The following is a 21,497-nucleotide window of genomic DNA, read 5'->3' as shown; positions in this document are numbered from 1 at the left end:
CCCGGCGACGACGACACGGCGCAGCTTGTGCGGTGGCGCTTTTCTTTTTGCAAAATTTCCACCGCCCGATCGGGGTGGCCGAGTTCGGGCTTCACGACATCGCTCGACATCGTGCGGCGGGTGCGGGGTGCGAGAGGGTGAACCGGTGCGCTACGGTCCAAGCCGGGGAAGCCGGTTTTTAGCGGCAAATTGCATCTCGGCGAATCCGTGCTCCGTTGCATCAGTAGCCGCCCCTTCTTGCCAATCCGCCAATCCCTTCGCCTGATGCAATTGCTTTCGCTCAATTTCTCAACTCACACACACGCTCGCGGGAAGCGGGGCAGTGGACCGTGGGCACGGGCCAGGGTGTTTGTTGGTACCGGCGACAAAGGGCCACAGATGCTGGTGCGTTTTCACTCTCAACGACGCACTGATCCTCTCCTCTGTCTCGCTTTCGTTTGGTCCTTCGGACACGGCTTCGCGCGTTCGCCTTTGGTGACCCGGTTCCCCCGCGCGCGTCCATTCAACTGTCCGAAATGTGCAATAGTACGTGAACTAGTGGAAGTGAATTCGATCGAAACAGAACAGATGGATTCGGGTCGGCGGAACGGCGGTCAAAGGGTGCTGCGAATAGATGGAGCGGCGAGAGAAAGTGGGCACGGAGTGAAGGGTGTTTTGATCTAGTGTCGAAACGGAGTGGGACACTAATCGAGAGATTGAGAAAGGAACGCCATTTACGACCACCGCCAGTGCAGAGCCGCACTTGCTTCCAGCGTTCGACTACTCTCGCACGGTTGGCCGTTTTTAGAAAAATTTCCATTTGTTCTGTTTGTGAAGTGTGTAAAAAGCAACTGCTCCGTTTGGTTGGAATCCTTGTTTTATCTTTTTTGTTCACAACGTTGAGTGATGATTCTGCCAACGTTGGTGATCCTCCCAGGAATGGAAACAAATGTTGGTGCAAAAATCTCCAGCAGATGACGTGCCTTATTAGGGGAAAGTGGGGCAAGATGCATTGGTGGGATGAAAAGCACAAGAATGTTTTAGGCGAAGTTTTGTAAAAATGGTTGCAATTCGTGCATTTACACACGCCGGTTCATTTTCATTGAACCGAGTAAACACGGCACAACAATTGAAATCTGAAATCATGGATGTTACCCCTGCCGTAGATTGCGGTATTACGAGTGTTGATATGAGATATTGCGGTCAAGAGATTCATCCAGTACCGCAATGTGTTATCCAACCAATACTGAAAAGATCGGATTCAGGTTACTTGCATTATTGTTGTGGTGACGACAACTGAAACATTCTCATCCGAGGGAAATATACTCGGAGTTTGTTAGAATGTTGACTCCGTAGCTTACAAATTATTTTCGATTTTCGATGTTTCAATTAAAAAAAATGTGATGTGAAAAATTCCTTGCAACAGAAATGAATTTGCATGTACTTTTGGAAAGAACATTAAATATTTTTTTGCAAATGGCTGTTTTAAAATGTTAGATACTAATGTGTGAAATGTTTATTGACGGAGTGCTTTCTGTCCCTCTTAAGATGTGCCATTTCGCCCCACAACTTTCAATGGCGCATGTTATTCTCTTTAAAAATATTGGTTTTAGTAACAATTTGAGAGCTTTTACTTCGTTTTGATTGGGCTTAATGCTCCACTGCTTTATTTTTGCATTCAACGCACCATATTGCCTCACGTTACCTTATTTTATTTCCCTTTCATTTCTATTGATGTGTTAAAAAAAAACAACAACAAAATGGATATAATTTAGAAACATTTAATTTATTTGTACTGAATAAAGTTGTTGCGTTGTTAAATCGTAAGAGTTCTAGTTGGCATCCGTATTATATGGAAGGGAAGAGCCGATCCCTTCCGATGTACAGTGTGGATTAGGCATCGGGCAATCGAATTATGTATGTAGAATACCTCAGTGTGCTATCACTGCCGCTGTGTTGCAGGCAATCTTTATATATTGGTCATCGATTCGGAGTGATACTTTTCGCTTCTGGTTGACTGAACGCTTAATGAACGTTTTCTCCCCCGTTCGAATATCGTATTTCGTCTGCTCGAGGTTCGAGGCGGTAAACGACCGACCCAAACGACCGATTTTAATTTGCGTACGTGTTCGCGTTTGCGTCAGGCCTGGTCCGGTTGCGCAGTTCCGTAAGGGGTTGGTTGGTGCACGCAAGGGTACGGCAATTATGACTCCAATCGCAAGGGGGAGGGGTCGACGGCTTGCAGCAACTCATCGTTGCAGTCGGTCGTGTCCGATGGGCACAACACCTGCGCCGCACCGCGCTCTAGTACAATCTGGACTGTGCAAGGGCTGTTAGATAAAACGAAATCAACACGGACGGCAGATCTGGACAGCGATATAGCGGTAACGGACAACTAGCAAGGATGGGAGTGTAGAACATACAGGGAGGGGGCACGGCGATGGTTGCAGCAGAACCGGCACGGCGCTCAGACGGACGATTCGTAGATGACGATCTGCACCATCTTGGCTGGGCCCTCCTGGTTGTCCTGCTTTTCCTTGATGTCCTGCAGGATCGCGTTGGTGATCGCCTCCAGCGCCGCCATCTCCTTCGCCTGAGCCTTCTTGTTGCCGTGGCGTCGGGGCATGGAGACGACGGTGAGCACGCGCCGTAGGTCGTTGTGCAGGGCGGTCACATCGATGCCGGTTCCAGCGGACTCACCCAAACGGCGCAGCGTATCGGCCAACGGCCCTGAGAGTGCCTATATGAAGCAAAATGGAGGTATACCATTGTAGCACTTAGACTGTAACATCCTCCACGCGAGCAAACACACCTGCAGCTTTTGCCAGCTCTGGGCGTACTGTCTTCGTACCAGCTCGATGATCGTACTGGTCAGCGCCAAGCCCACCAGAATGTACAACGTGCACAGGAGCATATAGTTCGGTTTACCTGCAATGGCATACACCGGTCGGTTAAACGCTATGGCGATACGGTAAAAGGGATCGTTTACTTGGCACCAGATCGCCGAAGCCGATCGTCGTCATCGTGATGAAGCAGAAGTAGTAACCATCGAAGAAGCTCCAGTCCTCCTCCCACAGCAGCAACAGCCCGGTACCGGCCGCCAGGTACACGCCGAGAAAGCAAACCGCACCGACAGCGTACAGCCTCTTTTTGTCCGTCATCTTAATGCCGACATCAGGGCAGAACCCTTTTCGATAGGTTGGAAAACAGAAACAGCGCGATTTACAGGAACTAAATCCGAATAAATCTGTCTATATACATACTTGCCAGCGGAAGGACCGGAACGTTTTTCGCCAGCGTTGAGACGGCACTCGCAAACAGTCGACCCCAGTCGGCAATCACGGTTAGCGTGAATGGGATCCCGATCAGGGCGAACAGCATACAGAACACCCTGCCACCGAGCGTGACTGGGACTATGTTGCCATAACCTACGGTGCGTTGGAGGTTCAGGAGTTCAGGCGGCGGGAGGAATAAAGTTTCGACACATAATTAGAAGCAGTGGAGCTAAGGCACTTATATTCTTGTCCCTACTACGTCAAGTCTACGAGAATGAACTCTCTTAAGCTGCTTGAAACTTGTACTTAATATACTTACCGATGGTTGTTATTACGGTAGAGGCGAAGAATACGGCTTGCAGTAGACTCCACTTTTCTACCGATACCGGGAAGTTCTGAGTGGCATTGATCGTGATGCCTCCCTGTGCTGCGTCCTGCACCACCTGAGAAGGGGGAAAAGCATGCAGATTGAGAACTTCTGGCTGGATCCAAATTCTGGCGCGGGTTCTCAGATGTCCGAGAAGTACACGTACCTTTTCATACTGCTCTAGCTTGCGCGCTAGCAGCAGATCCAGGTTGTCCACGACCGTGTTGCTCACATAAAGCGTGGTTGAGTTGATAAACTCCTGGCGCTGCTCGATCAACAGCTTCCGGAGATCCTGCGTTCGCGCCACCTCGGCCGGCTTTTCGAACTCTCGAAATATCTGCAATATCCGGAAGTGTCGAAAGTGAAGAGTCAGCGTGAAGTAGGCAACACTCCGGCGTATTATGGAGATGCAACCGGCGTAGGTAGGGGTCTCTCCACGTGCAAACAAACTTTGACCTCTCAGACCTGTCACATGGCCATTGCAGGGTTGCAGAAAAACAACCTCCCCCCCCCCCCCCCCACCACCCCTCTCAGTACACGTGCGTCATCGTAGAGAGTGGGAGGGAAAGCGGTGAATACAGCGGACACGGTTCCGGGGATGTTTTTCGCACTCGCCGACATTAGCAACAACCGGATGCGACCCGCCGGTGACCCCACCGTTGGGCCCGAAAAGCCGCGTCGCTCGTCAACAATGTGGTTTTAGTGTGTTTGACGTGCATTGTCGTTGTGCGCACTTTCCGAAACGCAAGGGTTGCCGAATAGCATTGAACTTGATTCGAGTGTACCTTAGCCACAAGAGGCCACGAAATGAGTCTACATTTCATTCGCCAACCGCACCGTCCTTCCCCTCCCCTCTTCCTTTTACCGAGCAGAACTGGCGGTTGATCGATTTCTAATTCCATCCTATTAGCATTTAGCGATCGATCGGTTCCGCTGGAATTCAAGCCCGTTTGGCGTACACCGATACCGATTTCCATAAGCAAATGCATCGCACCTCGGGTTCACGTTGATTTGCTTCGCTACGGGCACCGTTCCCTCCCCCCACCCCCCGGATCTGCCATCTCACGCGTCTTCCAGGAACGAGCGCGCTTTTACTGCGTTTCAGGTTCCTCGGCGCGAGCGAAGGCTAACCTGTTGCTCGATTGGCTGCGAGATTGCAGTTGGTACCTGTCCGGGGCTGTCTCGCAATGAAAATGCAGCAGAAACATTTCACCATTCTGAGATCTGCGACATTTTATCGCATTGAAACATCTAACTATTGCAATTTCTACTACCAAGAACTAAACTGTAGGACGGACGATTCATAAATTATATGATTTGACGTTTCTACATCAGGGAAAAAAACAGAGTGAACGATAGTTGTTGTCCATAAAAAAAGATGCTTGAAAACGGGACTGTGAACATTCACAACAGTGAATTTGAATGACTCTTTGCATTGTTTTTGAGATCCATGAATCTTTTAACGAGGGATAAATGAATATCAACAACTCATAAATGCTAAAAGAACAGAAAAGTAAGGCCCCAAAAACTCGAAGAAGACACTCTTGTTTTCCTGTTCGTCCGCTTAACCCACGCCAATGAAAAAAGCATGAAGATTCGTGGGAAATTCATGAAAGACTCATTAAAGTTTTCTACGATTCGAATCGCAAAAGATTCATGAACCAATCTGAATGAATCTCGCCTAAAGATTCATAAGGTACAACACTTTTGTGCTGCTTGATTGGGCAGCAAGAAAAAGATATTTTCCCCCTAAGCTGTGCCTAAGTACTCTTCTAGTTATTGCAAGTAACCTTTCTTTGTGTTTATTTGTTCTTATCAATGTTCTTGTTAAATATCAAGTTGAACGTTGATCTTAATGTACATTTTTCGGGGTCTTCAACATTTAACTGCTTGGGGCCTCTAGCATTCTTAATCCGCCTCGGTCGAAGGAAAACTTTAAAGTAATGAAACCAAACGAAGGTTAGAACGCTGTGATGTGATGCACATATTAACTCCAGCTTCGCACATATTAACCAGAGCCGGTGTGCCTTTACCATCTGCAAACCATCCGCTAAGCTGACGTGAGGATTTGCTCGAATTTGGTGAAAGAAATGTGCTTCCCCCCGCCCCATAACCTCACAATGAAAATAAGCAACAGTAACGGAAGGAAAAACATCTTGCCCCCTCCGCTCCCCCACCCGTACCCGCTGATTACAAATTGGCGGCACAGAGATGGAACAAAAAACGGTTAAATACACAAAAACAAGTCGGAGGGCGGCGCTATTTGATGATTTTGGTGGGCCGATTGCGTAGCAGCAAAGCAGACTACTTCGCTTCTGGCAGACGTCAAAATTTCCCTGCCGCTCTGTTTGTTGTTCTTGTCCACTTCACGTTGGCCAAACGGGTTGAAGATGCACTTGGAGCGTTGTGAATATTGCTCTCTAAGTACAGCTTACGGCGACGTGTTGAACCTCTTTTACAAATCTCCCAAAACTTCTCGTTGCTATGCCGAAAAGAGCATTGGCCTATGACTCGAAGCACGTCAGAAAGCACGTCCTGACAGTTGCAAAATAGATTACAGCTTTAAATAAAACCCAATTCAATCCCCCAAATCAATTTCGTTCGAGGTTTTTAGCATATAGTCTCCATGCTTTTCAATAGGAATAAATTCTACACTTTGTTACATCTCTTATATTAACTATTACATTATTCAAACAATCAAAAACAAATAAATTCATCAACAATATAATTTGATAGGTAACTTACATTTCCTTTCGCATAATTTGCATGTTTTAAGGATGTTTTGTGTTTTTGGTTTTTGCAATCAGATATTAAAACTTAATTATCGGAATGTAATCACTCTGAATTAAGCAATCTGAAATCGAAAAACATTGATACAATCGCTCTCAAATTTGATATTTAACAAGAATAAGTCGATGTTAACACTATAAAAAAGGTTATGGCACATTTTTATTCGAATTGAACTCCTTTCTAGTGGGCCAAAGTGACATGCATGAGGCAAAGGTCCCACACTAACCCTAGTGAACAAACCATCACACTTTTTTTTCGAATTGATTGGGGTCAAAATGGATCGAAATATTATACTTTGAAAAAAGAAAATCAGTGTTGGCTGGACCCACCCCCTCGTTGTGGGAAAAATCACCCATCCAGTGTGATGCGACATTCGGGTGGTAATAGTGTCGAACGGCCGTTAACAAGCAGCCTCGTAAAGCCGATGAATTATGACCTGTTGTTCTCCGCCTCGAAGTCTCCGCCGTTTGCCAGCAGCAAACAATCACACATGTTTCAACCTGCACCGGCAAGCCGGAATGTCTTGGGCTGAAGGCTCCGTTAATGCATCACATGTGGGGCGTGCTTCCAGCCCTTCGGACGGCCGTTATCGTAAACGTAAGAGGAAGTGGAAAGTGTCGCTGTTGCCAACATCCTTTCCTAATGGTATCGCAAACAAATCACTCAATTTATCGCTTCTTTTTCGCCTGCCCGCTTCACTAAGTGGCTGTGTACCGGTTTCCGGCGTTTTCCGGTATGTCCTGACTGTTTTTTGTTTTGCTTGGCTTGTTGGAAAAGCATCATGCGGCGAGGAAAAAGGGATGTCGCTGGCAAGGGAATTGTTTTCCCAGCTATCGCTTGTTTGCCATCCTTTTTCCTTACGGCCATATTCCGAGTTACAAAAAATCCTCGACACGGTGGGTCATTTTTCCTCGTTTTTTTCAATGTTTTGTTTACTTTTACTCTGTGATTTACACTTTTCATTTTACATTTACATGTGTATCGTGTGCTTATTCATGTTGGTTTGTTTGTTGAATGCTGTCTCCAAAGTGTTGATGCACCTTCCGGACACTTTTCCTCACTTTTCTCTACTTGGTCTGACCTTTTCTAGGTCACTATAAGAGGGGGCAGGACTTTTAGCACTATGAGCACCTTCTCGCAGCATCCTGGTGTAGTCTTGTGAAAACCATGATTCCCCCAAAACTAAATGCATGCTCCTTTGAACCCAGATAGAGAGGATGGTGTGGAGAATAGAATAAAAAAAAAATATAGACAAATTAAAGAAAAAAGAAAGCGAAAGGAAGAGAGAGAACGGCCGACTGTTCAACCGGAATGATTTGTGATGGTCATGTAAGAGAACCGGCTCATCTCGACATTCATTCCCCCCACACGCCCGCAGTTCGCAACACCACCGATTGTTAGCTTTACTTTCCTTGATTGCCACTTCTCTGGAGTTCCAACCCTCCCGGAGTCCGGCCCCGACCGAAGCATGTGTGCGTCGGCGAAACCAAGCGACTGCGTCATAAGTTATCAGTTTATCCCCTTAAATCCCTCGACGGGTGGGTACGAGGGCACCGAGGTGCGGGGTGGCTCGTCCGGACATTGCACAGTGGGACGGTTGGGAGGAACATTTTCACTACCAAAGGACATATGTCATAAGCTTTGAACACTAAACACTTCCACTAGTGTACAGTTCAAGGATATTGTTGTTAGTTTATTGTTCAAGACTTAACATAAACGCAGTGAACTGTCACATTTATAAGCAAAAGATGTGTGAAAACACGGCGTCATAAAATTATCAGGAAAAAGCAAAGCAAATGACAACAATAACATGTAATAATCGTGCGCCAAGATGATAGGAGTAAAACCAATGTGAAGCTTAACACTAGAATTCAAATAGGGGTAATTAATTAATAGTGCGCGCATATTTTTGGCCGATGGAGCCGCCCAGTAGGTTATACACGGGATTCGACGTTCCACACCCCGATTGCTTCTTAATTCCGTTCTGTTCCGTTCAACTCCAACGCCTTGTCGATTATTTATTTTACTTCCGACTTTTATCCCTTCTGCGTCCCGCCGTGCAGCGAACGGTTGTGAACGCGGTCGGTTCGGTTCGGTTCAACTCGTCTGATTACAAAAACAATTCCACCGAGCGTCGCCATCTTTTGGCTGCTCGCCGCCCTCGTCGCCGTCGTCGTCGTCGTCGTTTTGTCGAGCGCTCAATTCGCCACAAACAAACAACAACAATCAGTCGCAAATGGAGGCAAGAATGTCTTGAAATTATGCAAAATGGAACCCCCGTAGGACACCATGCACCCGGTTTCGTGTCATCGTTCCGCTGGCATCCGGATGAATGGTAGCCTAAAAATCGCTGCTAGTTCCGCAACGGGCCGGGGAGAGATGCTTGCCAATGCGAGCGGTTAGAGCATTGGAGAAACAATTGGAACAGCTGCCCGGGTGGGAGGGTGTGGAATACCGGGGAGGGGGCTGGTGTGCAACCAACCGACGGGAACGAGACTAGCGGGATGCTAAGCCGGGCGACTAATCGGAATCGGTACTATTTTTAGTCCATCTCGAGGTCCCGTGTCCATACACGCGCACGCCGTTTCGTGTTCGTTGTAAAACATGGACGCACTATGTTCGTGTCACGCTCGATTTCGGATGTGTCACGGAAGGAGTCCATCCGAGTTGTGCAACGCGGAACTCGGCCGACACGTCCACGATAGCTAGAGATGGCCGTAGAGAAGGTTCTCCATTACACACACACACACGCTTTGGGTAATTTTCTCCCCTAACTTCGACTCCTTTACGAGGGAGAAGGTGAAGGCCACCAGGACCGTCCACTAATAGCTCCACTTTGCGCGCGCAACTTCCACCGTGGCCAATATAATCTCCTACATCTTCTTTTGCATCGAGTCGGAGTAGATGCGCTACAGTTTCTACAATTTCTACATATGACACTGTGTGTGTACATTTGGTTCATTCATTATAATTAATTCCTGATATCATTTGTTCTTTTCGGCGAAGGCGTCGAGATTAATGCAAATTCTTAAATTATGGAGTATTTACAATATGGCAAGGAATTCAAGGTGAGAAAAACTGTGTGTGAAGTATCACGATGTGCCCTTAAACAGGACGAAGCATGACTGATAATCGACAAATATGACGGATGACGGCTTACCGAAGCCAAGACCGAATGACCTCCCCGAGTTTACCGTATCGAAACCAAAAGGGGTCATCAATCAAAATCACGCAAGTAAACGAGCAAAAGATGTTCATTTCGATCCAGTGGAATGACGTTTACCTTAGGATTTGAGATAAAATACCGATGAATGTTGTGAGAATCGTTTGGTTTTTCCTTAAATTAAAAGCAACATCAAGTCATTTTGGAGATTCGTTTTGAAGATCGGTAACCATCTGCGGTTTAGAATATCTTTTGACTATCGTTTTGTGTGTTTGCCTCTTCCTCACCTCGTCGGCCCGGTGTAAAAGAGGAAAGATCGAGTCATTCATTGTTTAACCCTTTTTTCAACATCAATATTATCAAAAGTTTGCACTACACTAGTAAGTAAATAATAACCCACATGTTTGAAAAATAGTTTTTGGATGAAATTTGATACTATGTTGTGACAAAGATGCACCAAAAACAACACAGACACACAAACCATGGATGATCGACCTTGTCTCCATTTTGGAAAAGTGAACCATCACTAATCTATTCGCATCCTTTTTACCATTCGACATTTGCGGTTTTATAGCCATCCATTACGGGTTATGACCGGCGTTAAAAAGATAATCTTGATCTTATGACCGCGTTCCGGCGCGGTTTGTCATTCTCGTGAGAAGAAAAGGCAAATATAAACGCTCCCCGTTCCCCGGCCGGGACTGGAAGCGGGGCGATGTGATGCAGGTGAACCACAGTGTGTACGGTGGAGCAGCCCAACGTCAGTCATTTGTTCACTACCTACGACGGATGAGCTGTGGTGTTGGTTGCAGTTTGGTCCATCCCGCTAGGCGTAGTCTGTGTGTCAGGCACGCTTATTATAATTACATCACTACGATCAAGTTGATTGATATAGCATTGTAATATTGGCGATTGGCTGAAATAACACCAATTATAGGCACAACCTAACGGAGGTCATTGTGTTCAACGGTTGCGTAGTTTCAGCTGTACTGAAAGTCCTCAAAAATTGTAATCCTGATAAACTTCGAGCGAGTTTCAAAGGATGAAACGAAGACCAAGTTGAATCGAGCATTGCTTACAACTGCGTCATTTTAGGAAGGGGCCAAAACCGAGCTTTGTTTTGCTGTTCTGGTTCCTGCTTCTGGCACGGGATGCCAATCGGAGAGATTGATTGATTGATGCGTGTTGATTGCGCCCCGGCTTAAACTTACGTATCCTCCGACACCGCAGTAGGCGGCTAGTGACACCAGCAGGCCGAGGTGCGACAGCACCTTCTTGATGTGCCACCGGTTGCAGAAGTTGGCGACGCGATCAGTGAACGTTTCCGGCTCCTTCACCCGCTTCACGTCGATTTTCTGGAAGTGCTCCAGCAGGTCGCTGTTCACCCGATCGTTCGGCGATTTTTGCGGACTGGCCATTCTGTACACACGCACACGCGCGCACACCCGCGGTAGTTGTAATTAATGGCACTATTAGGCAGCACTAATAAGATATCGGTTTTGTCTTCTCCTAAATATACCGCACGTTTCACTGCACCACGAAGTTAGGCAAGATGCTTCCGGCAGGCGATGTGAACCATTTTCCGCTCGCCGAAATGTGACGAGTGAAACCCAAAAATAACAACCCGGTCCGCATCGGCGAGACGGTCGAACAGTAATGTGGCCACCGAGCGCAGGGAACGATCGGTTCAGCCGGTTCTGCCGAAAAACCGTTCCGTGCAAGCGGCGGGGCCCGAAATGCGGCGAGCAGGATGATTTTTCCGAGACGAGTTTTCCACCCGCGGTCTCTCGGCTCGGCACCGGCCTTCATCGTGGCGGCCTGCGAGAAGCTGCCGTCGTTGCGCGTGTGCGTGAGAGCATTTCCCTTACGGATGGACGTCGGTTTTGGCGTGTTTTTCACCGCATGACCGCATTTCTCAATATTCGGTGGAAGAGTCGAATCTCGAGAAAAACAGCTTGCCAGAAGAAAGTAATCTTCGGCATGCTGAGAGAAGCGTAGGAGCTCCTCGAGCGGTGACGATCGCCATGGTGGAGCAATTGGGGAGGGCCGTTGTTGACATGCGGCACTGACTGTTTGTTACAGACGTTCGTATCTTACGTCTTAAGAAAACTTTAACACATTGTGGCTAATGAAAAGTTGGAAACCGGAAAAAGAACCGTTTTCAGGGGCACAAGTGCTTAGATATATTATATTATGTATTAATAATAATAATAATATAATATAATAATATAATATTATTATTATAATATTGATCACTAGCTGATTAACCCGATTTCATCCGGATGGGGAAAAATGCAGGCTGAAGAGTGTTTTCAATCAGTATTTTGAGTTTTATACTCTTGAATTTTTGGAATCAGTGAAAACTGATTACTGAAAATGTTGTCTTCCCGGACGAAAACGGGCAATTTTTCTAGTTCAAGAATAAATGAAAGCCCTTTAAAGAATAATAAAAGAACTCCTTTGTCGACTTCTTATTGCATTATTCGAAAAGATTTTTTTTGGTTAGTAAAACAACTTCAAAATATTCGAAAAAATATTCGTCCAAAGTTGACATTTCAGGTCAAAGGACACTTGTATGGAACTAGTCTTGGACACTTGTATGGAAAGTTTCGGACACAAGTCTTGGACACTTGTATGAAAAGTCTCGGACACAACTCTTGGAAACTTGTATGGAAACCCTTAAAACAAGTCTTGGACACTTGTATGGAATGCTTCAAACGCAAGTCTTCCATGCAAGTACTTGTATTAATCGTGCATGGAAGCTTTTTAAAAATCGGAAAAATTGCGTGTCCTTTCTATGCAAGTTTGTAAAGAAAACCGCAGATTTTTGTTTATAAATTTGAAAAACCTAGCACGCAAGTTTTTACAAAATCGGAATAAATGCGAGCAACTTGCATACAATTTTATCAGAAAAACCGCAAAGTTTTGTTTGTGTTTTTTGCGGTGTAATTTTCGTGAAAATTCCGGACTCAACTCTTAGAAGCTTGTATGGAAACCCTTAAATACAAGTCTCGGACACAAGTCTTGGACACTTGTATGGAAAGTTTCGAACACAATTCTTCCATGCAAGAACTTGTATTAATCGTGCATGCAAGTTCTTAAAAATCGGAAAAATTGCGTGTCCTTTCCATGCAATTTTGTTTAGAAAACCGCAGATTTTTGCTTAAAAATTTGAAAAACCTAGCATGCAATATTTTAAAAAATCGGAAAAAATGCAAGCAACTAGCACAAAATTTTATCGAAAAATCCGCAAATTTTTGTTCGTGTTTTAAAACGTGTAAATTTCGCCAAAATTGCATGCAACTTGCATGCAAGTTTTGCCCACTTTCTTAAGACTTGCATGCAAGTTTTCCCGGAAGTGCCCCAGAGAAAACATCCGGGAAAACTTGCATGCAAGTTGAAAAAATCCGGAAAAACTTGCATGCAACTTGCATACAAGTTTTCCCGGAAGTGCTCCAGAAAAACATGATTTGACAGCTGTCAAAATTGACATTTGACAGCTGTCAAATTTGACACTTGACACCTGTCAAAATTGACAGCTGTCAAAAATGACATTTGACACCTGTCAAAATTGACAGCTGTCAAAAATGACATTTGACACCTGTCAAAATTGACAGCTGTCAAAACTGACATTTGACAGCTGTCAAAACTGACATTTGACAGCTGTCAAATTTGACATTTGACACCTGTCAAATTTGACATTTGACACCTGTCAAATTTGACATTTGACAACTGTCAAATTTGACATTTGACAGCTGTCAAATTTGACATTTGACAGCTGTCAAATTTGACAGGTGTCAAATGTCAATTTTGACAGCTGTCAATTTTGACAGGTGTCAAATTTGACAGGTGTCAATTTTGACAGGTGTCAAATTTGACAGGTGTCAATTTTGACAGGTGTCAATTTTGACATCTGTCAAATGTCAGTTTTGACAGCTGTCAAATTTGACAGGTGTCAAATGTCATTTTTGACAGGTGTCAAGTGTCAAATTTGACAGCTGTCAAATGTCAATTTTGACAGCTGTCAAATCATGTTTTTCTGGAGCACTTCCGGGAAAACTTGTATGCAAGTTGCATGTAAGTTTTTCCGGGTTTTTTTCAACTTGCATGCAAGTTTTCCCGGAGGTTTTCTCTGGGGCACTTCCGGGAAAACTTGCATGCAAGTCTTAAGAAAGTGGGCAAAACTTGCATGCAAGTTGCATGCAATTTTGGCGAAATTTACACGTTTTAAAACACGAACAAAAATTTGCGGATTTTTCGATAAAATTTTGTGCTAGTTGCTTGCATTTTTTCCGATTTTTATAAAATATTGCATGCTAGGTTTTTCAAATTTTTAAGCAAAAATCTGCGGTTTTCTAAACAAACTTGCATGGAAAGGACACGCAATTTTTCCGATTTTTAAGAACTTCCATGCACGATTAATACAAGTTCTTGCATGGAAGAATTGTGTTCGAAACTTTCCATACAAGTGTCCAAGACTTGTGTCCGAGACTTGTATTTAAGGGTTTCCATACAAGCTTCTACGAGTTGAGTCCGGCACTTTCCATACAAGTGTCCAAGACTTGTGTGAATTTTCACGAAAATTACACCGCAAAAAACACAAACAAAACTTTGCGGTTTTTCTGATAAAATTGTATGCAAGTTGCCCGCATTTTTTCCGATTTTGTAAAAACTTGCGTGCTAGGTTTTTCAAATTTATGAACAAAAATCTGCGGTTGTCTTTACAAACTTGCATAGAAAGGACACGCAATTTGACAGCGCAGAGATGAAATCTGTCAAATCTGAGCTCTAGTGTGGGGTACAGTAGCGGCATCTGGCGAGTGTATTTTTAAAACTTGATAAAACATCCCGGTTGACAAAAATTCAAATTTTTTGCAGCTGTCATGTAGTACCAGCAAGTTTTTCCATGGCAGATTGCTAGGACTCTTGCTGGAACTACATAGTACCAGCAACAATGTCAATTTCTGTCAACCGGGAATATTGATCAATAGAAAGTTACTGGAATGCAGCTATTGAGGGTATTTTAATTGGGAGCGCGGAAACGATACGAACTGTCAGATTTCTCGTCGCGGTCCCATACAAAAGGTAAACAACACCTTTGGAAAAAGCGAAAAAATGGCTAGCCGCGTCGTTTCGTTTCCGCGCATCGTCTCGACACGTAGGTGGCGTCGTTTTGGATCGTCGAGACGGCCAGCCATTTTTTCGCTTTTTTCAAAGTGTTGTTTACCTTTTGTATGGGGCAGTGTCGAGAAGTGTATCGTTTCCGCGCTCCCAATTGTAATACCCTCATATATTTGTTGCAGAATTAAGAACCACTTTATTGTTTGCCATGCAAGGGTTCTAGTGGTTTTCGTGTTTTCCAGCCGTGAAATATTTCCGATCAAGGTTGACACATGTAGCGCCACCTTGGTCTATACACCTTACCGCAGCCGTGTAGCTCTTCTGTCAAACGGTTGAAGTGTCAAATCGGTTTGGCGAGTCCAGCAACATTGTTTTTGTACTAGCGATAGCGATAAATCATCCAGCTCCAAAACAAGGAAATATACCCGTGCGCACAGTTTCCAAACAGTTGATACGCGTAAGTCCCAATGATTGGGCCAACGGTGCGATTGCAGGGGCAAAATGCGCAAAACATGGGTTAAGCGAGACAACATTTACTACAAGCCGTTCTACAAGCAGAAGCTGAAGCTCACCCTGATCGGCGTGATTGGCATGGGCATCCTGTTTTTCGCGTACCAGCTCGTGTACATCAGTCAGTTGCTACCGCTGGAGACGGCTCCGGCGGGACCGAAATCTCGCCCATTAACAGCAAATAGTAATGATAATCCCATTGCTTCGCCAGAACTGGTGGGACGGGCGGACGCGGCACGGAACGATGGTGGTGGTCAGCATGAGCGGGCCCATCAGCTGGCCGGACCGGAGCTGGCTTCCGTCAATGGGACGGCGGCGATCCGGGCAGGGCCGTTGGGTGACACCAAGTTTGCGTACGTGGAGAAAATAGGAAGCTACGAGCGAAAGATCCTCCGGTAAGATATAGATGCTTCAATTGCCTTCCAAATGGACTCTAACTGTTTTGTATTGGATTGTGCCCTGCAGTGGCATCCGATTGTCGGACCTGGACCGCTACTCGGAGCGACCGCAGCTGGTCGCGTTCCGGTGCCTTGCCTCAGGGCGCGAAATACCTTGGCAGCGGGTGAACGACGACTACTGCGACTGCCCGGAGGACGGTAGCGACGAGCCGAGCACGAACGCCTGCCAGGATGGTCGCTTCTACTGCCGCTTCCAAAAGCGCCACAACACGGGCCGCGGCACGGATCTGTTCGTACCGAGCGCCTGGGTTAACGATGGCGTTTGCGATTGCTGTGATGGTTCCGACGAGTGGCTGACCAGCGCCGCACCAGGCCGGCCCGGCGCGTGTCGGAACGTTTGTAAGACTAAATACTTTTTGTAAGTCTCCCCGTACCTCCCCCCCCTCATTACCGTAATGCCACTGTTAGACGGGTGTCGCTTTCGCGCACCGTGAAGGGTAGTTATTTTTCCAAGAGCCACAGAGAGAGTGATGGTCGACATTCTGCGGCCGACAAACTTTCAAACAACAAACCGAAGCAACCGATGAGAGCTGCATCCATCTGATAGCATCACACCATGCCCCCCCTTCCCCCCGCAGCAGTTCACTTACCTATTCCATATCTACGCTATACTTCTTGTAGAAGAGTTTTTTAGTATCAGCAGAACAACTTTTGTACAGCAGAGAGAAAATAGACATCGATTACATATTGTTATAGCGTTCTATGCGACTCGTAAGGTTCCACTCGTACTATCTTCTCGAACAACTTTAGAAAAATAAATTTAAGAGATTGTGGTACCGAAAGTTTAACGCGCGCGTACAGCCCCGACGTTCCCCCTTCACCGTTTGCTAGAAATATTGAGAATCGGAACGGCTCGGTGATGCAGTGTACATACACTCTACAATGCAAACATTCCCGAATCCCCCGGTTTCGGAGCAAGAAGAGAACATTGTTTTTGTGCGTATTTTTCAATAAATATAACATTTATTACAACAAGAATTAAGAAGTTTTTGGTTTGCCACATAATTAAATATACGTTTGCTTCGCCTAGCCTAACCGACAATGCCCAGTGTGTTGGTGTGTTTGTGTGTGTGTCCGTGTACGTGTGTGTGTGCGGATGTGTATGTGTGATTGTTTGTATGTTTTTTTTGCACATTTTGTGGTATCATCCAAGCGAGAGGAGAGCTTCGCTGTGTATGTGTGTATTTTAGGCGAAAGTTTTCTGATCGGTTTCGAGCCACCGATCGAAACCCAACTTGGACCTTCTTCTCGTTTTTGTTTCCTTTACTTGCTAGCTTAGTTCCGTTGACCACTCGCCAAACTTACTGATTTCAATTTTTTTTTTTTTATGTTTTATGTACTAAATTTGCCCAACGAGTTGTCCTTATTCGGTTGCGCTGTGGTTGTTTGCCCAATTAACGGCTGTTTTTCGTCCTTATGAAATTGACCCTTCTGTTGGCCCTGTGTTGAATCCCGTTTTGCTGGGTTCTAAGATTAATTTAATCCTCCATGTATCTGCTCCCCGGTTTCAGCCTCCTTTTGGCGGCCATTTTTCCAATCGAGTAATTTCGTTACGTACCGGATGGGGTTCTGGTTGGTTGGAATTTTCGTTTCAAATGTGACTGCCTGTTGTAACCGAACGGAACGAAAGATTGACTGTATTCGGTATACAGGCTTCAATGCCGGAAAGGGGCCCGAAATGATGGCGATAAGCACGAGACGCATCCAAGAAATTAGCTCGAAACAGTTACTTTACGGCGGATCGGGTGGTTTTTTGCTGTGTGGTGGTTTACGTGTGCTGTCTCTACCTCCTCGTGACATACGTGGCTGGTTGCGATTTTCTCTCCTATCAGTTTGTCTTATGGTTGTAAAAATGTTTCGTATCAAAAAATATTATTGTGTTCATTTTCCTGCACAATATTCTGTATCTGTTTTCGCTTTTCTCTGTGTTATGGAGGGGAGGTGATTCGACTTGTTTTATTTTCTCTTGCATTTTTTCTTTTTTTTTACAGCGCGCAACAATGAAGGCTGCAAGTGTTCTATTAGTTTCCGTTTTATGTGTTTCCGTTTGACGCCACCTTTGCTTGTGTCTAATTGATTGGAAGGAAAACTAGAACCTAGAATTTGAAATCATTTATCAACTGTCTGTTTCATTGTTTGCATTGGTTTAGGATACCTTCACCTAAAAGAAAAAGTCGACCTCAAGTATAGTTAAAACTGTTTGGTTTTTAAACCGTATATGTTTTGTGGTGCTACTTAACGTGGAAACGACCTGTTCGCACTTCAACTTCCGGTTGCGCTTGCTACACGTGTTTCTTGGGTATAAAGTGGACTTGGTCTGTGTGTCTACTCGTGTGCATGTTTGTGCCGGTGTGTAGATATTTTCTGTGTGCCTGTGTATGTGGACGTTCGTGTGCTTTGTGTCTGTAGGTCTTAGCTATTCCAGTGTTCTGTTTTGTGTGCGTGTGTCTGTTTCCGCATGTGAGTTTTAACACTTCCGGTGCTTCGCTTTTTTCCATTGGAAAAGATTTGTTGCCTCAAACAGATTTTCCCCATTTCCCCGAACTCTATAACTTGGACACCTAAAGCTTCTCTTATTACGAATAGGGTTTTTTTTTTTCGCGTACACGTGTGTTTATGTAGATGAATGTGGCTATACTTCTTTCTCCTCTCTGTTGGCGTTTTTTTTCCTTCCGTTTCACCTGCTACGGCCAAGAAGTGTTGAATGTGCTGATCAAGTTAGGGTTCTCTTGTTTTTATGTACATTGATTCAAATGTACTGTTTTGTTTTAAAAAGTGTCTAAAATGACAGTTGCATCCAAATTAGCCTTCATCGTAATCTCTTTTTTTGTCCCCGGTGTGCTTTTTTTTTCTTCTTATATTCAGTCATTTTAATTTAAAAACCTTTTCGATTCATTCCTCGCTCTACTAAAGATGGAGGGCAGGAGTAAAGTGTGTGTGTGTGTGTGCGCGTGTGTTTGTGTGTGTATATGTGCGTGTGTGTGTGTGTGAGTGTGTTTCTTAGTGTATGTTCTACAGCATATCCGAGATGATAAACAACGCGAGAAACCTTCTCAAAATAATTTAAGAAATTGAAAGCGTGAGATAAAGGTTTGGAATCGTTTCAACGTTCTTAGAAATGAAAAAAACAAACATATAAACAATAAAAAATGTCCTGTTAGTTAGTTTTATTTTTAGTAAAACTACTGCAATAAGATTACGGTAATAGACACAAACAAAGTTGAGCAAGGGAACTTTTTGGAGCATTTTACCTTGTTACCTAGTTTTTGCGGAGGTTTCTCACGTTGTCCACTTGCACGGTAAGATAACAGATTTCTTCAATAATTACATTGATTTTAATTCACTCCTTCTGCTTAAAATGCCTTACTTTTCAATGAGTGAAACCCTTTTTGTGTGTGTAGCACATAGCGGGTGTCAAGTGTTGTGGTTGGTTGTTTTCCCTCGGTTGGATTCGGTTGCTCCATCGCTCCCTTTCGTCAATTTTCTATACTCCCGACTTGAAAGAGGAAAATTGCGGTGAAAGATATACAACACACACTATAATTGATTTGGAATACTTATGGGCGGAGAATATAAAACATTTCGTTACCACATGGTTTTGCGTTTCATTTGTGTTGCAAGTTCATTTTCTACTTGTTTTGTTCGGTGCTGTTTGCTGCCGCTTGTCAGCTTCTCTGCGCGCTACCACCGTCCCATGTTTGTTTCTTGCACCCTTTAACTGTACTTAAATATTTTCATATAGTTCTAGGTTGTTTCTTCCCTCCACTTCTTAGTTTCATTTCACGCCCGCTGTCCTTAACATCATTTGCAGCTTTGAAACCATTTCGATCAAAGTACCACTTGTTGTAAATTATCCTGTAGCAATTGTGTTTGTGCGCGCGTTCAGTGTAGGTGTATTTGGTGCGTAATATGAATAAGTTTTTTTTTTCTTCCGGTGCAATTCTTTGTTTCGTCTTGTTTTCCACCGTCGTAACAGAATCTCTTACACAGGCTCTAGGAACATCTTCCTTGCTCGCGCCGTAGTGCGAACGGCGCTTGTAAGAAGTTTAATTTTTCACGATTGCTCTTGAGTCTGCTGCGGCTGAGGGCGTTCCTCATTGGGGCCAGAGGAACCGCCTCGTCGTTATCCTGAATCCTGCTATACTTCACATACTACGCTCCATGGCCGGCATTATTTTTGGTTGGTTTGTGCTAGAGATTTAAAGTACACCCTCCGCATCACATTCTGTGTACTTAGCTTAAGTAAATTTTCAATATTTATTATACTTTTCATTTATGGTTTTTAACGATTCTGTTTGCCTGTTCAGCAAGAGTATGCGTGTTTTTCTTCCTATAATAATTATCATTATTATTATAATTTCATCTTTATCACAATCAATCTTTCATATTGACTCGCTCCCTCCAACCTGGACTTATCCAACTAAAACGATACAAGTCTTTGATTTGAATTCCTTTCCTGGCGAATCCACGCAGCTGGACTCAACCGTTTCTACACGCCTAGACACATCGTTGATGAAGTGCATTTATTTATTTGTGAAGTTTTGTTCAATTTTAGTCAATCTCCACCATGGACCATTATTGCTCTCTAATATACACTGACGAGGAGGAAAGTAAATTTACATCTCTTTGAGTGTTGCGCATTTGATTGTGTGCCGGCATACTGGTTATTGTATTGCACTTATCTCAATACTGACACGCACTCGAGCCTGCAGTGTTTCTGCTGCAGGCCCAGTGGATTTTTTATATAGATCTTATCCCTACAACATAAGGAGCGATTGTATCCAAACAGTTTGGGGATATAACATATAGGGAAATGAAAATATTTTCTTACTTTTGTAGAATTGTGGAAAAGGACGTTTTTGTTTATTTTTCAATATCGAAAAACAAATACTTCATCCGTGCAGTTACAATTTATCTCTTTGAAGACTTGTTCTCTCAGTCAATACTTGACCTAGGGCTGGGAAAAGAAATTGAAAAATAGTACCAAGTGTTAGTACTGGGAGTATTACAGACTTATGCAATGAGACATTTCCTTAAACAAACAGAAATTTAAAGAGAAATTGTTAAAAAATGGAAGACAATTCCTGAACCACTTATAAACTACCTGTTTAGAGCCAGTTAAACACAATACAAGTTTTGGGCAACTGTTCTTTTACTTTTTTGTATAACAAATGGTAAACACGTAACTTCGTCTAAATATATAAAAATAAAACATATAAAGACTGATAGGTTAGTTGAAGTAAAACGTACTGTTCAACTGTTTGGCCTTGGTCAAATATGTTCTGAGACGACAAGAATTAACGCTATAAACTGTAACTGTACGAATACTCTAGGTAGTAACTGTACATGTTAAATACTGCGTGCTCTAACCGAGGCTTAAGTAAACCTGGGCATTTAGGCTACGTATTTACTATACGTCGTACGTAGTGTGCGATACGTTCATCTCAATTGATTTAAAATTACTCCAGAATAGTATTCACAACTCCACCCAAACTGTAAGTCACCACTCGAACGTGTCCGAGCCCTACAACGTTGCGCACTTCAGCCACTTTGTTGCCCACTTCGATGGAATGCTCCATATTGTATTGTAAGTAAGGTAGTAAGGTGTAAGCGCCTAAGTGTTTCACAACATCGAGTAGTATTTTTTTTTTCCTTCTTCTTCTTTGCAGGTGCATTTTGTGTCTTCTGTCACTTTTGTATCTAATTGAACTTTGCACACCCTTCGTTGCACCATGCTCGCTTTGCCGTTCACCCTTAGTTTGCTCTACTGTTCACTTAACTCCTGGCAAACCGTTTGCATCTGCTTACCGTACGTTAAGGATATATGTTTGCTT

General features: G+C 44.2%; 2 protein-coding genes across 3 annotated transcripts; one reads left to right on the top strand and one right to left on the bottom strand.

Moving 5' to 3' along the window:
* Positions 1-1,752: 1,752 nt before the first annotated feature.
* LOC131269523 (TWiK family of potassium channels protein 7) lies at positions 1,753-11,154 on the bottom strand. The gene is made up of 7 exons (XM_058271933.1): positions 10,786-11,154; positions 3,788-3,958; positions 3,574-3,697; positions 3,243-3,407; positions 2,969-3,166; positions 2,792-2,907; positions 1,753-2,719 (listed from the first exon to the last, which is right to left on the bottom strand). The coding sequence occupies exons 1-7, from the start codon at positions 10,990-10,992 to the stop codon at positions 2,447-2,449; spliced, it is 1,254 nt and encodes a 417-aa protein (XP_058127916.1). The 5' UTR covers positions 10,993-11,154; the 3' UTR covers positions 1,753-2,446.
* Positions 11,155-15,055: 3,901 nt separating this feature from the next.
* Positions 15,056-17,429, top strand: LOC131269526 (uncharacterized). Of its 2 annotated transcripts, XM_058271938.1 has the most exons (3): positions 15,056-15,326; positions 15,417-15,600; positions 15,671-17,429. In XM_058271938.1, the coding sequence occupies exons 1-3, from the start codon at positions 15,197-15,199 to the stop codon at positions 16,023-16,025; spliced, it is 669 nt and encodes a 222-aa protein (XP_058127921.1). In that variant the 5' UTR covers positions 15,056-15,196; the 3' UTR covers positions 16,026-17,429. The 2 variants fall into 2 exon arrangements, with proteins under 2 accessions (XP_058127921.1, XP_058127920.1); XM_058271937.1 differs by having other exon boundaries at positions 15,056-15,600.
* The last annotated feature ends 4,068 nt before the right edge of the window (positions 17,430-21,497 follow it).

The sequence above is a fragment of the Anopheles coustani genome, chromosome X, assembly GCF_943734705.1.
Source record: "Anopheles coustani chromosome X, idAnoCousDA_361_x.2, whole genome shotgun sequence".
Lineage (NCBI taxonomy): Eukaryota > Metazoa > Arthropoda > Insecta > Diptera > Culicidae > Anopheles > Anopheles coustani.
The sequence above is the reverse complement of the archived record's forward strand: the minus strand, read 5'-3'. Positions and strand labels throughout refer to the sequence as shown.

Coding starts and splice junctions, on each gene's coding strand:
- LOC131269523 (XM_058271933.1), bottom strand. CDS start 10,992: ATGGCCAGTCCGCAAAAATCGCCGAACGATCGGGTGAACAGCGACCTG. Junction 3,698..3,787: donor AGCTAGAGCAGTATGAAAAG/GTACGTGTACTT, acceptor CCCCCTTCTCAG/GTGGTGCAGGACGCAGCACA. Junction 3,167..3,242: donor TCCGGTCCTTCCGCTGGCAA/GTATGTATATAG, acceptor CCTATCGAAAAG/GGTTCTGCCCTGATGTCGGC.
- LOC131269526 (XM_058271937.1), top strand. CDS start 15,197: ATGCGCAAAACATGGGTTAAGCGAGACAACATTTACTACAAGCCGTTC. Junction 15,601..15,670: donor TACGAGCGAAAGATCCTCCG/GTAAGATATAGA, acceptor TGTGCCCTGCAG/TGGCATCCGATTGTCGGACC.